At 35.3% G+C, this 20,212-nt stretch overlaps 1 protein-coding gene across 7 annotated transcripts; it reads left to right on the forward strand.

Moving 5' to 3' along the window:
• Positions 1 to 1,401: 1,401 nt before the first annotated feature.
• On the forward strand, positions 1,402 to 20,196 carry LOC111801778 (flavonoid 3',5'-methyltransferase-like). 7 transcript variants are annotated; one of them, XR_002816188.1, is made up of 8 exons: positions 1,402 to 1,470; positions 1,712 to 1,797; positions 1,959 to 2,103; positions 2,552 to 2,683; positions 2,783 to 3,066; positions 6,178 to 6,265; positions 6,368 to 6,444; positions 6,645 to 6,723. XR_002816188.1 is itself a non-coding variant. In XM_023685931.1 (6 exons), the coding sequence occupies exons 1-6, from the start codon at positions 1,423 to 1,425 to the stop codon at positions 11,964 to 11,966; spliced, it is 699 nt and encodes a 232-aa protein (XP_023541699.1). In that variant the 5' UTR covers positions 1,402 to 1,422; the 3' UTR covers positions 11,967 to 12,161. The 7 variants fall into 7 exon arrangements, 6 of the variants coding, with proteins under 6 accessions (XP_023541699.1, XP_023541701.1, XP_023541700.1 ...); XM_023685931.1 differs by lacking the exons at positions 1,959 to 2,103; positions 2,552 to 2,683; positions 2,783 to 3,066; ... (1 more) ...; positions 6,368 to 6,444; positions 6,645 to 6,723 and adding exons at positions 9,821 to 9,965; positions 11,172 to 11,303; positions 11,432 to 11,715; positions 11,963 to 12,161; XM_023685933.1 differs by lacking the exons at positions 6,178 to 6,265; positions 6,368 to 6,444; positions 6,645 to 6,723 and adding an exon at positions 5,530 to 5,647.
• The last annotated feature ends 16 nt before the right edge of the window (positions 20,197 to 20,212 follow it).

Genomic DNA, 20,212 nt, shown 5'->3' on the forward strand with positions numbered 1-20,212 from the left:
ATATGTTATGATGATATGATATGTTTTGCTATATGATATGCCCAAATGTGCCAAGTAATATTAGAACGTAAATGGATGTCATATTATGACCGATGAATTATGTTATGTTATGAGATGTCATGTTGTACTATGATGTTTGACAATGACATGTTATGACATGCTATGAAGAGTTTTACGATGCACATCTAAACCATAATTTAAGATGCGGGGTCTCATGCATGTTGTATGTCACATGATCATGAATCACTTCTCTTATATGTTACGTACAAACACGCTCACCACTATATTATATGCTTTTATTTCTTTTCGGTTGATTTTTGGCAGATTAAACGTACATTAGCTCTAAACAGGTCTAGGGTTACATATACGAGTCTATCTAATGGGTTCATGTGCATGTGCGTGAACTGTGTGTAAATAAGTACTATCTATTGTGTTACGGTCATGCTTGTCCAAGGCGTGTGGCCATGGCCGCATGTCCGTTACACGCCAAAACCCTTGCCTCGATCTACTTTACCGCTTTCTTTTACTGTTTTCATGTTATATTATTTCCTTCTTGTTTTCTTTAAGAGTATGACGTTCCGGCGAAATCATGGCTATGCCGGGTAGACATGAAATGCCTCAATGTACTATAGGGATGAAATTAGTCGTCAAAATCTCCCTACCCCCGGTTATTGTTGCAATTTTGCTTGCATAGTTTATAACACCACTCTCAATCTCTCTCTCATTCTTGCTTTCAAAACGCTTTTCCAAAACCTCTCTCCCCCATTTTCTAAAATCTTCTCTTCAAATCAGCGCCCGAGGTTTGAATACACGTTGCCCGACCGTAGGCAACGTGATCCAAAGTTAGCTTGACTCACTCAGTGCTAAGAGAGAGTGCCGCACAATCGTCAAATCCGCTGCCAAGAAACGGCTATTGTAACACACTGTGTGTAAATAAGTATTATGCATCATACCCACCGAAACAGACCGTAAAGTCCAAGAAATAGTTTTAAAAAGTAGGTTTCGCCAACCATGAAACATGTCGCATATTGTTGCATTTTTCGACCATCACAATGAAGTTATTTACGGAATATTTTAAAATACTTATACTATGTCGAATATTTTTGCAAGTAAAAGTAAAAGACCGATATACCCTTGATCCTGACCATTGATAGTTATCCGAACAGATTTAGCAATGTTTTTATTTTTGGAATTAAATATGGAATGTTTTTAATTAATTACAAATCATTTTAATTAATTTTCTACTTAAATTAGGCATTACACCATATAGTAATGATTATTTTAAAACAAAAATATAAAAGCCGTTACACATTTCCACTCAAATCATTTAACAACTTCCCTAAAAATGTACAACGCGCTGTATGCTATAAAACGCTCTCAGGAAGTCGTTCGTTCCTTCGTTCGTTCATAGCAGAGGAGGTCATGGCCGGCGATTCTAAGAACATCCTCCAGTGTCCTGCTCTTCTCCAGGTTCGTTCCAGTTCCTAATTGAATCTTGTTCGTGATTTTATTTCGATTCTGAGGACTAATTAATAATCTCTGCTTGTTCGTGATTTTATTTCGATTCTGAGGACTAATTAATAATCTCTGTTCTGCGCCTTCATTACGTTAATTACTCGCTATTGTTCTGAGATAAATTAGTTTAATCAAACACTGTTCATAAAAATCGCTGAAGATTAGAGAAGTTTAGAGCACTTGTATTTGATTGCAGTATATACTGGAAGAGAATTCGTATCCGAGAGAGCACGAACAGTTGAAGGAACTCAGAGAAATCACGTTAGAAACGTTCAAGTACTGGTGAGATTCCGATTCTTCTTCCGATTTACGTTTTTGCGATTTCAATCCGTTTGGATTCGATTAGGAAAGTTTAGAACGATCGATTCGGCTGGATTGAAGTCGATAATCGTGTACGAAAGTGTTTAATGATTTTGGAAGGAAACTTGGGGATCGAGTTGCAGGAGCCTGATGAGCGTACCAGCGGATCAAGGATTGTTTCTATCGATGCTTCTGAAACTGATGAACGCAAAGAAAACGTTAGAGATCGGCGTATTCACTGGCTATTCGCTCCTTACCACTGCGCTAGCCCTGCCCGCTGATGGTCAGGTACGGCCTAGATTCCTCCTCAATCTTCATCGCCATTATCCGCTGCTTAATCTCCATTCAATTAATTTAAAATATCATTTCCGCACTATTTCCTTTCCTTTTCTTTCCTCAGATGCTTAAATTTAGTTCATCTGTATTAAATAAATCTTAAAATTACTTAGTTTCAAGTGAATTTTCATCCAAATTCGTTAAATAATAGTAATAACAATAGTCATGAGCACATATTTCAGAAAAAGATTAACAGAAACTAATATTTTTAAAAGAAATTAACTATAAACAGTTCATTAAATAACAAAAGTTTTATTAATAATGGAGTTTAAATAAGTTATTTAACTTTCAATTTATTATTTAAAACTTACATACACATGAATTTAAATAGCAAGATTAAAATATGTATATATGTATGAAATAGAAAGGCTAAACAAAATTCCGTTTGTTTGGAGGGTAGATTATAGCGGTTGATGTGAATAGAGATTCATTCGAGATTGGCTTGCCATTTATAAAAAAGGCTGGAGTTGATCATAAGATCAATTTTGTAGAATCACAGGGAATGCCTGTCCTCAACGACCTCCTCAATGACGTAAGTTAATGATAGTTTGTATTGAATGTTAATGTCGTTAATTCACGGTTCGTATTGAATTAAGTGTTAATGGTTTTTTTTTTCTTTTTTGTTGAATAGGGAAAAGAAGGAGAATTTGATTTTGCATTTGTGGATGCTAACAAAGATGAGTACATTAAATATCACGAATTGCTTTTGAAATTGGTGAAAATCGGCGGTGTAATCGCCTATGACAATACCTTGTGGTTTGGAACAGTGGCACATAGCGACGACGTCGTTGAGGAGAAATTAAAGGCTAGTAGAGGCCATACGCGAGAACTCAATGCTTTTCTTGTTAATGACTCACGCGTTGAGATAGCTCTCCTCTCGGTTGGAGATGGCCTCACTCTTTGCCGGCGTATTAAGTAAGTTTCTTATTCTCCTTGTTTTCAAATTTTCTCACATAAGTTAATAATGATATTCTCTTAGTATTAGATTTGCTAAAATTTTAAAGCAAGTTACTTAACATCACCGACCTCGATTTTTCCAATCGAGATCTCAATTTTATAAAAATATCAAAGAAAATATCGTAAATTACACTGTGTGGAAGGTGTGCCTCCCCCAATCCTTTCCTTCCTCGTTTTCCTCCCCTTCTCCTATTAACCACCACAAATCCTCATGCATCACCACCCACGCTCGATATATTTCCATCTCGAGTGCTCAACCCACGACTTAACCGCGCACAAGCTCAACTCGGTTGGTCGCTTGTCAGATGTCACGATCATATTCTTGTGACAGCAGAACAACAATTGTGTGACACTTATTCTAATCTAGTGAATAAGTTAATCGTATGAAATTGTAAGTGAACAATAATTCATACGTATGATTGAGTCTACGTGTGCAAGAAAATGTCATGAAAACAATTTGTAAGAAAGCAATATTATAGGCTAAAAGTAAATAAACAACAACCACGCTTTGATGACATATAACCTAGGTAGGAAGAATTGACGATTAGTCACAATCCTATGATACATTTTGGAGCATTCTAGCTCTGTGCAGGTGTAGATACGATTTTGATGAACATGCATGCACCCCATGTTGACACAATAGGTAAATGCCTAACTATTTATGTGAGCTAGTGAAAGGGGTTTGGAACGGACATGTGATCATGGACAATACGTCCTAGACAAGCATGATTGAGACATTTGATACACGACCACAAGCAACACTCCTTAGATAGGCATGACTATGACATCCTCCGCATTTAATTGGTTGACATCCCTATCAATTAGCTCTTCACAAACTCAACGATATAGGATGAGGTTGATTTCAAGTCTCTCGACGTGCTTTCAGCTGATCTATGCTTTGAGGAGTCTCTTCCAATCTGTTGAGAACGGTTGAAAATCACTTCTCCATTCCTCATCTCTGCCATGAGGTTGTACGTTCAGCTTAGTGCGTTCTTGGTTAGGATAGTAATGTTTCAAGTTATTGACGTCGACAATAGGGCAAGTCCGCATCCATGGAAGCAATTGAATCCTATATGATGCCTTCTCGACCTTCTAAATGACTTCGACTAGTCCATATTATTTTCATACTAGTTGGTTGTTGATTCTTGCTGCTTTGGAATCAGAGTTGGTTAGACCTTACCTTAGCTTGATCAAAACTCTCCATTTTGAAATTGTCATGACCGACGCTTTCGACTAGCCCTTCTCTTCATTTTTCTGGATGGTCTTTCTCTGAGTAAACATGAGTTTCTTTGGAGGTTTGTCTTTGTCCCCCCTTCGGAGGTGTTGACTTGGGGTCTCTCTCCAACATTTGGGTGACCACAAACAACCTGGACTCAACCACTAGTAACACGTTCTGAATAAGCATGATCTGAACATCTGACACACAGCTACATGCAATACACCTTGGACAATCATGACCATGACACCAGACACAGTTACTGTTCGACTCAATTCATTGTCCGTTTAACTAATTCAACCATTTTTTTTACTAGTTTGGCCCTTCTAGACCCGTTTAACATTAGTTTACTTCGATTATGATCCAATAGAGCCCGATTGAGATTAGTTTCTCTTCAAATTTGGTTGTTTTGGAATGTATGTTAAGGAAATTGGGTAGAGTAACGGTCATAAAGTTATGCTCAAATGAAAAATAATATTAATAGGATACCTACGAATGTTCCTATGTCAGATGTGAGTGATTTAGATGGTCGTTGAAGTATGTGAAATGCCAGAATAGCTTTGAATCATATTTTAGAGGAATTACACTACAAGTAATGAGCTTATTATTAGACGGTAAGGTAGGTCGGAAGACTAGCCGTTATATATAGAAATGGTACGTTATTATGTAAGTGGATGAACATATTATGAGTCATGATGATCAGATGCTAGTAGAATAGTAATGTTGATGATGCACGTATGTGATTCATGTCATGATATGATGATATGATACTACTCATACCGACATAAATGCTACTCACACAAGAAATGATGATATTCCATGAATAGGCATATGACAATATGTCCCGAGTTGTATTATGCATTCTTATTTTAAGTACCTCATGTATGTATATGTATATGTATATATATATATATATATATATATATATATATATTTACGAGCTATGATAATTAGAGGATGTGAAGAGGTGGTGATGTGACCCGTAATGTTTTTGTAACGTGTGATTACAATTATATTCTTTTTAAATTTGATAATATGACCACAAGAGAGAACGACAACACGACCAACAGAGAAAAATCATGGATGGAAAGTCTTCATGTATTGAACATGCTTCTATGTATTTACATTTTTCGACCTCAACAATGGGTCACTTATTAGGTATTTTTATATTATTTAATCCTTAAAAAAAATGTTCTGTTTTTCAGATAAAAATAAGGGCAAGCAGAGTGGATAACGACGTCTGTTGCTGAGCCATGAAAATCATATAGATTTTAGCTCGGTTTTTTTTTTCTTTTTTTCTTTTCTATCATAAACCTTTGAATTAACGAGTATGTGTTTCATTTGAAGAACTTATTTAGTTTCGTAAAACGTTATTTTTCTTTTAAATATCAAAATTTTATTATGTTTATTTTTTTTCGGGCTTATTTAGTTCGTAAAGTTAATATATTTTTTTTTATAAAGTATATAATTTAAATATATTTTTTTTAATTTAGTCTATTTTAAAATAAAAAAAAAAAAAAAAAAAAAANTGCATGTTGTATGTCACACGAGCATGGATTACTTCTCTTATAAATTAAGTACGGACACGCACACCACTAATTATATGCTCTTATTTCTTTTCGATTGATTTTCAGCATTTCAAACGTACATTAGCCGCCCATAGTCAGGCCTAGGGGTACATATACAGTCCATCTAGTGAGCTCATGTGCGTGTGTGTGAGCTGTGTGTAAATAAGTACTACACATCCAACCTACCAAAAACGAAAATAAAACATGTTGCATATTTCAATCACCACAATGGAGATAAGCGTTTGAAACGGTTATTATCATTTCTTGCTTTATGATTTATTGCAGCTACTTTCGGATCAACTTTAGCTGCACATCAAACAAAGCCTCTCATTTATATTGGTTGCATGAAGTCTAGACACTTCCTTTCACAGAAGTGAGAATTACTTCTATGTTTGTAGCTAATGCTAATTGTCGGGATCTGTAATCTTTGATTTCTTAAACATTTTTTTTTTTTTTTTGTTCTTGGCCACGGGAGAGTAAAGTAGCATTGGACATTTGGTGAAGGAAAGAAGTACTTTCGTCATGCCACGGGGCAACTTTATGCAATTTCAAGTGAGTTATCAACACATTGTTTCTAATCGGTTCTCATATCGTCCGCAAAGTTAGTTGTAATTATCTTTCATTCCAAGTTATAACTTGTATCTACGTACTTCATATTGGCCTAGAATTTTCTCTCGTAAATATAGTCATCCGGCTCACTTCAAACCAACAAAGCTCTATTCTCATTCTGAGATTATTAAAAAAATCCACAGTGTAGACGAAAAAACTCCTCAGTACTAGAAGGTAGCAGTAGCACGAGGAATGTAAAGACTCCTACGTCGGGTATCGTGCTGACATAGATCCTTTTGATTTTTGCTTCTGTTATTATTATTATTATTATTTTTGCAGTAGCACGAGGAATGTAAAGACTCCTACGTCGGGTATCGTGCTGACATAGATCCTTTTGATTTTTGCTTCTGTTATTATTATTATTTTTTTTTTTGCAGTAGCACGAGGAATGTAAAGACTCCTACATCAGGTATCGTGCTGACATAGATTTTTTTTTTTTTTTTTTTTTTTTTTTTTTTTTTTTTTTTTTTTTTTTTTTTTTTTTTTTTTTNTTTTGCAGTAGCATGAGGAATGTAAAGACTCTTAGGTCAAGTATCGTACTGACATAGATCCTTTTGATTTTTGCTTATGTTATTATTATTATTTTGCAGTAGCACGAGGAATGTAAAGACTCCTACGTCACGTATCGTGCTGACATAGATTCTTTTGATTTTTGCTTTATGTTATTATTATTATTATTATTATTTGCAGTAGCACGAGGAGTATAAAGACTCCTACGTCAGGTATCGTGGTGCCATAGATCCTTTTGATTTTTTCTTCTGTTATTTATTTATTTATTATTTATTTTTTTGCAGTAGCACGAGGAGGGTAAAGACTCCTACTTCAGGTATCGTGGTGCCATAGATCCTTTTGATTTTTGCTTATGTTATTTATTTATTATTACTATTATTTTCACTCAAAGTGTTTCTTTAAAGTTCTGTAGACGTAGATTTGAGAGTTTGATGTTATTGTTAAACTCCTCGTATCTTTCTATGGTTTGGCTCTTATAGTTAAAGGGAATTGATTGATCTTGATCGAAAGATAACTACAGCTTTTACCGTGCCTTACTAAACAGAATAACAAACCATCTTGCTATTAATTAGCTACAACGTTGCAGACCAGAAACTCAACAATAGTGAGCAATTTCTTAAAGAACCGATCCGTGAGGCTAAGTCTTGGTGCAGCATAGAAATGGTGTCTCATATTTTACTTATTAACTATTCTCAATATTTTGCTGTTAGAACTTGGATATTGACGATTCTTATAGTTTACAGGAATATCTCCGAGCAGTTTAGTTTTGATTGCTTATCATCTTGCTAAATATCACGGGAAAGAAATTATAAAGTATAAGATACTACAGCAAAGAGTCCGTGACCTACACATATAGAGGTACACATTCTACACTCTCTTTATTCTCTTTATTCTCTTTATTAAAGAAAGCAAATGTAACATAACGTCTTGATGAATGGTTATTTATAGGAAATGGAAGGTGAAAGACTTACCATACAAAGACATGACATGACATGACAGCGGTCCCAAGCAATCAAACATCAATGCAAACAGCAGAGAATACTTTATTTTGTATTGTTTGAACCATTTTTTTTATGGAATAAATAGATTTAGTAAAAAATGAATATTTGAATAATTTTTTTTTATCAAAATATAATTAATGAAATGATAATTAAATAATAAATGAGCGATCAAAGTTATAAATACTATATTATAGCGTTAAAAAAATGTTATAATAAGTTAAAGATAGCATAATATTTTAGGTATATTCAACATACTACGGCTTTAATATGATGCTATGAAATGTTTTTATAACAATGCATATAAGCTATATTATACCTATAAAAAAAACGCTATAAAAATTTTTGGACTTTTAATAACATGGGCTGTCATGACGTACGAAAAACGCTATAAAAAGTCTATGATAGCGTTATAAAAAGTTTTAGACTTTTAATAACATGGGCTGTCACGACGTACGAAAAACGCTATAAAAAGTCTATGATAGCGTTTTTTGTATATTATTGTATCTATTATTTCTTGTAGTGTCATCATATGGTGCCTGTTGGATGATGAAAGTCCCACATCGGCTAATTTAGGGAATGATCATGGGTTTATAAACAAAGAATACTCTCTCCATTGGTACGAGGCGTTTTGGGGAAGCACAAAACAAAGTCATGAGAGCTTAGCTCAAAGTGGACAATATCATACCATTGTGGAGAGTCGTGTTCGTCTAACATGGTACCAGAGCCATGCCCTAGTCTCAATAGAAAAGGAGTCAAGCCTCCTCAAAGGCAGTCAAATCGAGCCTCGATTAAGGGGTGGCGTGCTTTGTTCGAGGTCCCACATTGGCTAAGACTCTAAAGGAGTCAAGCCTTGATTAAGGAGTGACGTGCTTTGTTCGAGGGGAGGTGTTGGATGATGAAAGTACATTGGCTAAGACTCCAAAGGAGTCGAGCCTTGATTAAGGAGTGACGTGCTTTGTTCGAGGGGAGGTGTTGGATGATGAAAGTCCTACGCTGGCTAATTTAGGGAATGATCATGTCTTTATAAACAAAGAATACTCTCTTCATCGGTATGAGGCCTCCCGGGGACTCCCAAAGTGGACAATATCATAACCGTGTCAAGGTGACATTTTAGCAATATTTTTAATTATTATTTTGGTTGTAATATATAATGATTTTAATTAGGCATGACATCTCACAGTAATGATTATTTTAAAAGAAAAAAATAAAAGTAGTTACGCTTTTCCACTAAAATCACATAACAACTTCCCTAAAAACGTACAAAGCGCTCTCCACGCAATGGTTTGGCCTATCTTTGCACAAAAGCTGCAATGCTATAAGCAACGCGCGCGGTATCCCATAAAACACTCACAGGACCTCCTTCGCTCGTTGCAGAGTAGATCATGGCCTACAGGTCTATGAAGAACATCCTCCAGAGCCCTGCTCTTGTCCAGGTTCGTTCCCCTTCCTAATTAATAATCTCTCCTCTCTGCACTTGCGATTGTTCTGAGATGAATTAATTTCATCAAACACACACTGTTCTTAAAAATCGCTGAAGATTAGAGAAGTTTAGAGCGCTTGTATTTGATTGCAGTATATACTGGAAGAGAATTCGTATCCGAGAGAGCATGAACAGTTGAAGGAACTCAGAGAAGCCACGTTAGAAACGTTAAAGCCATGGTGAGATTCCGATTTAGATTTTTGCGATTTCAATCCATTTGGATTCAATTAGGAAAGTTTAGAACGATCAATTCGGCTGGATTGTATTCGGTAATCTTGTAGGAGAGTGTTTAATGATTTTGGAAGGAAATTTGGCGATTGAATTGCAGGAGCGTGATGAGCGTACCGGCGGATCAAGGATTGTTTCTATCGATGCTTCTGAAACTGATGAACGCGAAGAAAACGATAGAGATTGGCGTATTCACTGGCTATTCGCTCCTAACCACTGCGCTAGCACTGCCCGCTGATGGTCAGGTAAGGCCTAGATTCCTCCTCAATCTTCATCGCCACCATCTGCTGATTAATTTAGTTGCTGATTAATTTGGTTTCAGTTAATTTTAAATTCTCCTTTCCCCAAATGCTTAAATTTAGTTTATTTATATTAAATATAACTTAATTTTCATCCAAATTCCTTAAATAATAGTAATAACAATTTTCATGAAAAAAAAGACACATAAATATATATTTCAAAAAGGTTTAACAGAAACTACAATTTTAAGTTTTTTTTTTCTTTTATATATAATTTAGTGAGACATCTAATTTAGTAATTAAAAATAAAATATCAAATCGGACAACTCCCAACCCAACCCAATGGTGATATCTGGCAACTCGACCAACCTAATTCTAATAGAGTGTTAGGTTGGGTGATATCCTAATAGAGTGTTGGGTTGGGTGATATCCGACAACTCGACCAACCCAACCCTAATAGAATGTTGGGTTGGGTGATATTCGACAACTCAGGGTTGGGTGATATTCGACAACTCGACAACCCTAATAGTGTTGGGTTGGGTGATATCTGACAACTCGACCGACCCAACCCTAATGGTGTTGGGTTGGGTGATATCTGACAACTCGACCGACCCAACCCTAATAGTGTTGGGTTGGGTGATATCTGACAACTCGACCAACCGAACCCTATAGTGTTGAGTTGGGTGATATCTGACAATTCGACCAACCCAACCCAGTGTTATGATTTATACATGCATCTATTTTATTTTGAATATAAAAGTATTTTTTTATTGTTTTTAATGTATAATTTATTTAAAGTAATCATTTTTATTATTTTTTAATTTTATCATCTATATAAATTTTCTAGTTTTTTTTTTTTTAATAATTATAAATTATTTGGGTTTGTTCGGAACTTTTAATATTTTGTGTAGTGTGAATAAATAAAACTTTTTAAAAAGATTAAAAAAAAAAGTGTTTGTTGGCGAACTTTTTGTATAGTGTGAGTATAGTGTGAACACCTTAACCCAAACCGAACCCCAAAATAAAGGGTTGGGTTGGGCTGAGTTGTGAAAAAGTTTCAGGTTGGGTTACCAATCCAACCAACCCAAACCCAAATTTTTGGGTTGAGTAAAAAAAAAAAAAAACTCTTAATCCAACCGAGACCATGTAACCTTTAAGGAGTATTACCAAGGTAATAAAATTTACTATTTTGTTTGCTTGTTTGGATGGTAGATTACGGCTATTGATGTGAACAAAGAATCATACGATGTTGGCTTGCCATTTATGAAAAAGGCGGGAGTTGATCATAAGATCAATTTTGTAGAAGCACAAGCGTCGGTCTTTCTCAACGACCTCGTCAATGATGTAAGTCCTTATTGCGTAAGGAAAAAGAAAATTTTAAAAGTTGTTTGGCAATGGTATTGATTGTCGTGTATCATCAATTCATAGTTTGTATTAAATTAAATATTATGTATTTTTTTCTCGTTGAACAGGGAAAAGAAGGAGAATTTGATTTTGCATTTGTGGATGCTAACAAAGAAGGGTACATTATATATCACGAATTTCTCTTGAAACTAGTGAAGGTAGGTGGAGTGATTGCATACGACAATACCCTATGGTTTGGATCAGTGGCACAAAATGAAGACGATGTTGATGAGATTTTAAAGGTTAATAGAATTCATTTGCGAGAACTCAATGCTTTTCTTGTTAATGACTCGCGCATTGAGATAGCTCTCCTCTCTATTGGAGATGGTCTCACTCTCTGCAGACGTATTCAGTAAGTTTCTTCTTTCTATCTTCAAATTTTCTCACAAAATCATATTGGAGTTCATACTTGGAGGCACGTGCGTGTCTATATTTAATAAAAAATTAGTTTTCATTTTTAATATGTTTCATCTGTATTTTTCGATCCCAGTAATAGATCATTTATTAAGTAGTATTTTTATAATATTTACTCTAAAACTGTAGGCACTTACTATGTATTTTTATAATATTTAATTTTTTTAAAATATTTTATTTTTCAGGTAAGAATAATGGACAGCATGGTGGATGATAACGTCTCTTGCAGAGCTATGAAAATCATATATATTTTAGCTTTTGCTCGTTTTTCTTGTTTATCATGAACCTTTGAAATAAAGAGGGTGTGTTTCGAACTTATTTAATTTTGTAAACCGTTATCTCTCCTTTAAATGTGAGAATTATGTTATATTAGCCTTTTAACCATGCTTATCCATACACGATTAAAATGAGCTTCTGGTTGAGTCGTTGCATGAGTTAAGTTTGACCCCATGAGATTTTTTGCCAGTCGTTGATCATGCACATTAACTGTCCATGCTTGATTTGGCTTTGTTATCTTCACCCCTCTCTTAGATTTTTGCCACAATTTTTTTCTTCTTAATTTTGCATCATTGTGGAGAGTTGTGTTCGTAAAAGTAGTTAAGCTTTTCCACTAAAATCACATAACAACTTCCCTAAAAACGTACAAAGCGCTCTCCACGCGATGGTTTGGCCTATCTTTGCACAAAAGCTGCAATGCTATAAGCAACGCGCGGTATGCCATAAGACGCTCACAGGACGTCCTTCGCTCGTTGCAGAGTAGATCATGGCCTACGCTTCTACGAAGAACATCCTCCAGTGCCCTGCTCTTCTCCAGGTTGGTTCCCCTTCCTAACTGAATCTTGTTCGTCATTTTATTTTATTTCTGAGGACTAATTAATAATCTCTGCACTGCGCCAATCACTCGCGATTGTTCTGAGATGAATTAGTTTGATCAAACACTGTTCTTAAAAATCGCTGAAGATTAGAGAAGTTTAGAGCGCTTGTATCTGCTTGTATTTGATTTTGAGATTAATAATCTCTGCACTGCGCCTTCGTTACGTTAATTACTCGCGATCGTTCTAAGATGAATTAGTTTGATCAAACACTGTTCTTAAAAATCGCTGAAGATTAGAGAAGTTTAGAGCGCTTGTATCTGCTTGTATTTGATTCTGAGGACTGATTAATAATCTCTGCACTGCGCCTTCGTTACGTTAATTACTCGCGATCGTTCTAAGATGAATTAGTTTGATCAAACACTGTTCTTAAAAATCGCTGAAGATTAAAGAAGTTTAGAGCGCTTGTATTTGATTGCAGTATATACTGGAAGAGAATTCGTATCCGAGAGAGCACGAACAGTTGAAGGAACTCAGAGAAGCCACGTTAGAAACGTTAAAGTCATGGTGAGATTCTGATTCTTCTTCCACTTTAGATTTTTGCGATTTCAATCCGTTTGGATTCGATTAGAAAAGTTTAGAACGATCGATTCGGCTGGATTGAATTCGGTAATCGTGTAGGAGAGTGTTTTAATGATTTTGGAACGAAATTTGGCGAGTGAGTTGCAGGAGCGTGATGAGCGTACCAGCGGATCAAGGATTGTTTCTATCGATGCTTATGTTTTGGATATTATTTTTTAATTTCATAATCTATCCCTATATTCTTATATATTAAGGTTACAATTTTTCTTATTTTGTATTGTAGTTGTCACGAATTTATTTATTTCTTATTTTGTATGGTAGTTGTCATGAATTTATTTATTTTTTTAAAAATTATAGATTATTCGGGTTTATTTGTGAAATTTTAATATTTTCTTTATCTAGGATCGAACAATTATGAAGTGTGCATAAATCAAACTTTTAAAAAAAATTAAAAAAAAAAAAAAAAAAAAAAAAAAAAAAAAAAAAAAAAAAAANCAATCCGACACCCTAATCCGAACCCAATCCAAAAATAAAAGGTTAGGTTGGGCTAGGGGTTGTGAAAATTTTTGGGTTAAGTTACCAATCCAAGTACAACTTTTGGGTTGGGTCAAAAAAAAATTTTAACCCAACCCAACTCGGACCATGTATACCTTTAGGGAGTATTACCAAGGTAATAAATTCTACTATTTTGTTTGCTTGTTTGGATGGTAGATTACGGCCGTTGATGTGAACAAAGAATCATTCGAGGTTGGCTTGCCATTTATGAAAAAGGCGGGAGTTGATCATAAGATCAATTTTGTAGAAGCACAGGCGTCGGTCTTCCTCAACGACCTTGTCAATGATGTAAGTCCTTATTGCTTAAGGAAAAAGAAAATTCTAAAAATTGTTTGGCAATGATATTGATCGTCGTGTATTTAATTTAAAATACGATACTCTATATTAATTTCATTAATTCATAGTTCATATTGAATTAAATATTATGTATTTTTTCTTGTGGAACACGGAAAAGAAGGAGAATTTGATTTTGCATTTGTGGATGCTAACAAAGAAGGGTACATAAAATATCACGAATTTCTCTTGAAACTAGTGAAGGTAGGTGGAGTGATTGCATACGACAATACCCTATGGTTTGGATCAGTGGCACAAAACGAAGACGACATTGATGAGAATTTAAAGGTTAATAGAAATCATCTGCGAGAACTCAATGCTTTTCTTGTTAATGACTCGCGCATTGAGATAGCTCTCCTCTCTATTGGAGATGGTCTTACTCTCTGCAGGCGTATTCAGTAAGTTTCTCATTCTTTCTATCTTCAAATTTTCTCACAAAATCATATCCGAGATCACACTCGGAGGTGCTGACGGTGGCGTGCCTATATTTAATCCTTTGAAAATTAGTTTTCATGTTTAATATGTTTCATCTTTATTGTTCATCCCAATAATGGATCATTTATTAGATAGTTTTTTATAATGACTCTAAAAGTGGAATCACTTACCATGTATTTTTATAATATTTAATTTTTTAAAAATATTTTATTTTTCAGGTAGAAATAAAGGAAAACATGGTGGATGATAACGTGGCAGAGCTATGAAAATCATATATATTTTAGCTTTCGCTCGTTGTTTTCTTGTCTATCATGAACCTTTGAAATAAAGAGTGTGTTTCATTTTGTCGAACTTATTTAGTTTTGTAAACCTTTAAATGTGAGAATTATGTTATATTAGCTTTTTAACCGTGTTTATCCATACACGATTAAAATCAGCTTCTCGTTGAGTCGTTACATGAGTTGAGTTTGACCCCATGAGATTTTTTTTTTTGTAGATCATGCACATTAACTGTCCATGCCTGATTTGGCTTTGTTATCTTCACCGCTCTCTTAGGTTTTTGCCACAATTTTTTTCTTCTCAATTTTGCGATATGGTCTACTTTGAGCATGAACTCACATGGTTTTGTATGGTCTACTTTGAGCATGAACTCACATGGTTTTGTTTTGGTTTTATCGAAAGACCTCATTTCAATGAAGATGTATTTTTTATTTATAAATCCACGATCAACCCCTTAATTAGCCGATGTGGGATTCATCTTGTAACGCCCTAGATCCACCACTAGCCGATATTGTCTTCTTTGGGTTTCCCCTTTGTCCTCCACCCCAACCAATGTGGGACATCACAATCCACCTCCTTTCGAGGCCTAGCGTCCTTGCTAGCACTCTTTCTTTCCTCCAATCGATGTGGGACCGCCCCCAAATCCACCTCCTTTGGGGCCTAGCATCCTTACTGGCACACTGCCTCATGTCTACCCCCGTTCGGGGAACAGTGAGAAGGCTAGCACATCGACCGGTGTCTGGCTCTGATACCATTTGTAACGGCCTAGATCCAGCGCTAGCAGATATTGTCCTCTTTGGGCTCTCCCTTTCGGGCTTCCCCTCAAGACTTTAAAACGGGTCTTTTACCTATTAATCTAAGGTCATTATTATACTTTAAATGCAGAATTTACCTTAAATTGGCTCTTATCATAAATGTGACATAAGTTTGCCTTCTATTACCTCATAATAACGAATACACTACCTCGTGTCTACCCCCTTTGGGGAAACAGCGAGAAGGTTGGCACATCGTCCGGTGTCTGGCTCTGATACCATTTGTAACGGCCCAGATCCCCCGCTAACAGATATTGTCCTCTTTGGGCTTTTCCGCTCGAGCTTCCCCTCAAGGCTTTAAAACGCATCTTTTACCTATTTAATCTAAAGTCATTACTATACTTTAAATGCGGAATTTACCTTAAATTGACTCTTATCATAAATGCGACATAAGTTTGCCTTCTATTACATCGTAATAACGAATACAAGGGAAAGAAAGAAAAAAGAGAAAGAAAAAAGAACAAGCTGAAACAAATGTCTTATACTACCCTATATTTTATTATACGATTACAATTCAACCTAAACTAACCTATACTATTGATGCAAACGGGAATTCAACCTAAACTAACCAATATTATGAATGTAAACGAAATTCAACCTATACTAACCTATTCCTCTAACATCTGCACGTTTTTGTGCATTATTGATTATGAATATAAATGCTAAGTTCTTATTGAAACTCAAATATTTTATTTTTTAAAAATGGTTGGATGTGTTTGCTCTTATCGGACTCGTTTATGTGATAAGATGCATTATTGATTATGAATNAGCGCTAGCAGATATTGTCCTCTTTGGGCTCTCCCTTTCGGGCTTCCCCTCAAGACTTTAAAACGGGTCTTTTACCTATTAATCTAAGGTCATTATTATACTTTAAATGCAGAATTTACCTTAAATTGGCTCTTATCATAAATGTGACATAAGTTTGCCTTCTATTACCTCATAATAACGAATACACTACCTCGTGTCTACCCCCTTTGGGGAAACAGCGAGAAGGTTGGCACATCGTCCGGTGTCTGGCTCTGATACCATTTGTAACGGCCCAGATCCCCCGCTAACAGATATTGTCCTCTTTGGGCTTTTCCGCTCGAGCTTCCCCTCAAGGCTTTAAAACGCATCTTTTACCTATTTAATCTAAAGTCATTACTATACTTTAAATGCGGAATTTACCTTAAATTGACTCTTATCATAAATGCGACATAAGTTTGCCTTCTATTACATCGTAATAACGAATACAAGGGAAAGAAAGAAAAAAGAGAAAGAAAAAAGAACAAGCTGAAACAAATGTCTTATACTACCCTATATTTTATTATACGATTACAATTCAACCTAAACTAACCTATACTATTGATGCAAACGGGAATTCAACCTAAACTAACCAATATTATGAATGTAAACGAAATTCAACCTATACTAACCTATTCCTCTAACATCTGCACGTTTTTGTGCATTATTGATTATGAATATAAATGCTAAGTTCTTATTGAAACTCAAATATTTTATTTTTTAAAAATGGTTGGATGTGTTTGCTCTTATCGGACTCGTTTATGTGATAAGATGCATTATTGATTATGAATATAAATGCTAAGTTCTTATTGAAACTCAAACGTTTTATTTTTTTAAAATGGTTGGATGTGTTTGCTCTTATCGGACTCGTTTATGTGATAAAATGCATTAGTGATTATGAATATAATTGCTAAGTTCTTATTGAAACTCAGATGTTTTATTTTTTTAAAATGGTTGGATGTGTTTGCTCTTATCGAACTCTTTTATGTAATAAGATGTATTATTGATTTTGGGACCCGTGTGTATTTTGGGACACTTTTAAAATGTTTTATTGTGGTAAGGGTTACACACTGTGTGTATCGGGTAACAAACCATTAATAGTTGCTCGATGAGTGATATTTGAAAAGGATTATCGGTGGGAAGACTGCACGTTATGTGTTTCGAGTAATTAACCACTAAGGTTCCATGATTTTCATTTGATCAACCATATAAAAGTTTGCACATTAACCCTAATAAAAGAGTGTCGAGTACTTTTAATACTCATCGTGTTTTCAAAACGATTTTCAAGTAAGTGCAATTGGTGCACGAGTGAAGAGTATGAAGAAGAAGGCTGATAAGTGTGCAGAAAGTTCTGTCGTTACAAATATATATTGTTATGTATCACGACTCTTCACAATAGTATGATATTGTTCACTTTGAACATAATTTCTGACATAAGTTCTCATAGCTCGGGAGACCAAAAAGATCTCATTCCAATGGAGAGAAGTATTCATCACTTATAAACTCATGATCAGTCTCTAAATTAGCCAATGTGGACTCACTCTTACATAAATATTCCTCACTCAAAAACTCATGATGAGTCCCTAAATTAGCCAATGTGGGACTCCCTCCTAACAATCCTCAACAATTATACGTATCTATACATTTATAATATAATTTTGATAATTTGTTGTAACCAAATCAACCTTGCACACGTCACGGTCGATGTGTTGCATGTAACTGTATGCCTATTCCAAACACACCAAAATCATATCTACACTCACCATGACTAAAATGCCTCAAAATGTACTTATTATAGTTAGATATGACTAGTTGTCAATTCTTCTTACTAGGGCTATATCGGTCGTAGTTGTTTACTCACTTTTTAGCTTATAACATTGCTTCCTTTCAAATTGTTCTTAATGTATTTTTTCGATCACGTTTTCTAAAATATTCTTTTCAAACATGACTTGAGGCTCGAGCATAAGTCGATATTGTCTGTAAATTTATACAATTAGATTATTCTTTGAGTTAAAATAAGTCTAGGCTCTATTGGGGGTAGGCTACTTTTTTTTTTTTAATTACTGTCCCACATACTTTCCACCAGAGCTGCTGTATTATATAAACCATGCGCGGTTTTCCATAAAGGCTCACACGAAGTCACTGATTGCAGGCCAAGCGCGTTCGTTGCAGAGTAGGTCATGGCCGACGATTGTCCAGATAAGAATATCCTCCAGAGCACTGCTCTTCTCCAGGTTAGTTCCCGTTCCAATCTGAATCTTGTTCATGTTTTGTTTCCGATTCCGATTCCGATTCCGAGTAGTAATTAGTCTCTTGCGTCTTCATTTCGTTAATTACTCGCGATTGCTCTCAGATAAATTAATTTAATCAGATATTGTTGGAAAATTGGATAAAGAATTGAGGAGTTCAAAACGCATGTATTTGATTGCAGTATATACTGGAAGCCAATTCCTATCCGCGAGAGCACGAACAGTTGAAGGAACTCAGAGAAACCACACTCCGAAAGTTCGACAAGTCCTTGTGAGAATTCCGACTCCTCTTCGAATTTAGATTTTTGCAATTTCTATCAGTTTCGATTCGATTAGGAAAGATTTAGAACGATCGATTCGGTGTACGAGACTGTTTAATAATTTGTAAGGAAATTTGTGGATTGAGATGCAGGAGCGTGATGAGCGTACCGGCGGATCAAGGATTGTTTCTATCAATGCTTCTGAAACTGATGAACGCAAAGAAAACGATAGAGATCGGCGTATTCACCGGCTATTCGCTCCTAACCACTGCGCTAGCGCTGCCTGCTGATGGTCAGGTAAGGCTTAAAGATTTATCAATGCTTTTGGAACTGCTATTCATTTGTTTATCGAATTCATTTCATATTTTTTTTGATTCCTCTGTTTGTTGATTTGGATGGTAGATAACAGCCATTGATGTAAACAGAGCATCATTTGAGATCGGTTTGCCATTTATCAAAAAGGCAGGAGTTGATCACAAGATCAATTTTGTGGAATCACAGGCATTGATTGTCCTCAACAACCTCATCAATGACGTAAGTTCTTGATTCCAAGTTGCTTATTGAACTTGGCTTCTAATTTTATAACATAATTAATTTTCTAGTTCTATATTATAGAACTGAAAAAGAAAAAATTCTAAAAATTATAGATTGTTGTCTAAATCTTAATATTTTCATTGTTTTTGTAAATTAATTTAAATAATTTTTTTTAATAGGACACGAAAACGGAATATGATTTTGCATTTGTCGATGCTGTCAAAGGAGAGTACATTAAGTATCACGAGTTCCTTTTAAGATTGGTGAAAGTAGGTGGAGTAATTGCATATGACAATACTTTATGGTACGGATCAGTGGCACAAAATGATGACGTCGTTCCTGATGATTTGAAAGCTAATAGAAGCCATATACGAGAATTCAATGCTTTTTTAGTTAATGATTCACGTGTGGAGATAGCTCTCCTCTCCATTGGAGACGGCCTCACTCTTTGCCGACGTGTCAAGTAATCTGTTCATCCCTTCTACCCTTTGGAGACTATTGTTTTAATAACAAATTAGCCCAAAGGCTCGTCGAATCGGTTCTTTTCAGGACCTTTTCTTATAACGCCTTTTTTAACGCTTCTTAAAGAATAAGTCATGGATGGTGAACTTTAAAATGTTTTTAGTTCAATATCAAATTATGGGGCAGTGCGGGGTTGGAGTCGACCCCGTCCTTGACCCCATATAGCTAATAGGGAGAAGTCTCTCCCCGCTCTCTCCCCTATTCACGATGGGTCTTGTCTTTAGCCTCGTGATTTAAATAAACATCATTATTTGTCTTTAACTTTTAAAATTTTAGTTA

This window comes from Cucurbita pepo, chromosome LG09 (genome assembly GCF_002806865.2).
Source record: "Cucurbita pepo subsp. pepo cultivar mu-cu-16 chromosome LG09, ASM280686v2, whole genome shotgun sequence".
Lineage (NCBI taxonomy): Eukaryota > Viridiplantae > Streptophyta > Magnoliopsida > Cucurbitales > Cucurbitaceae > Cucurbita > Cucurbita pepo.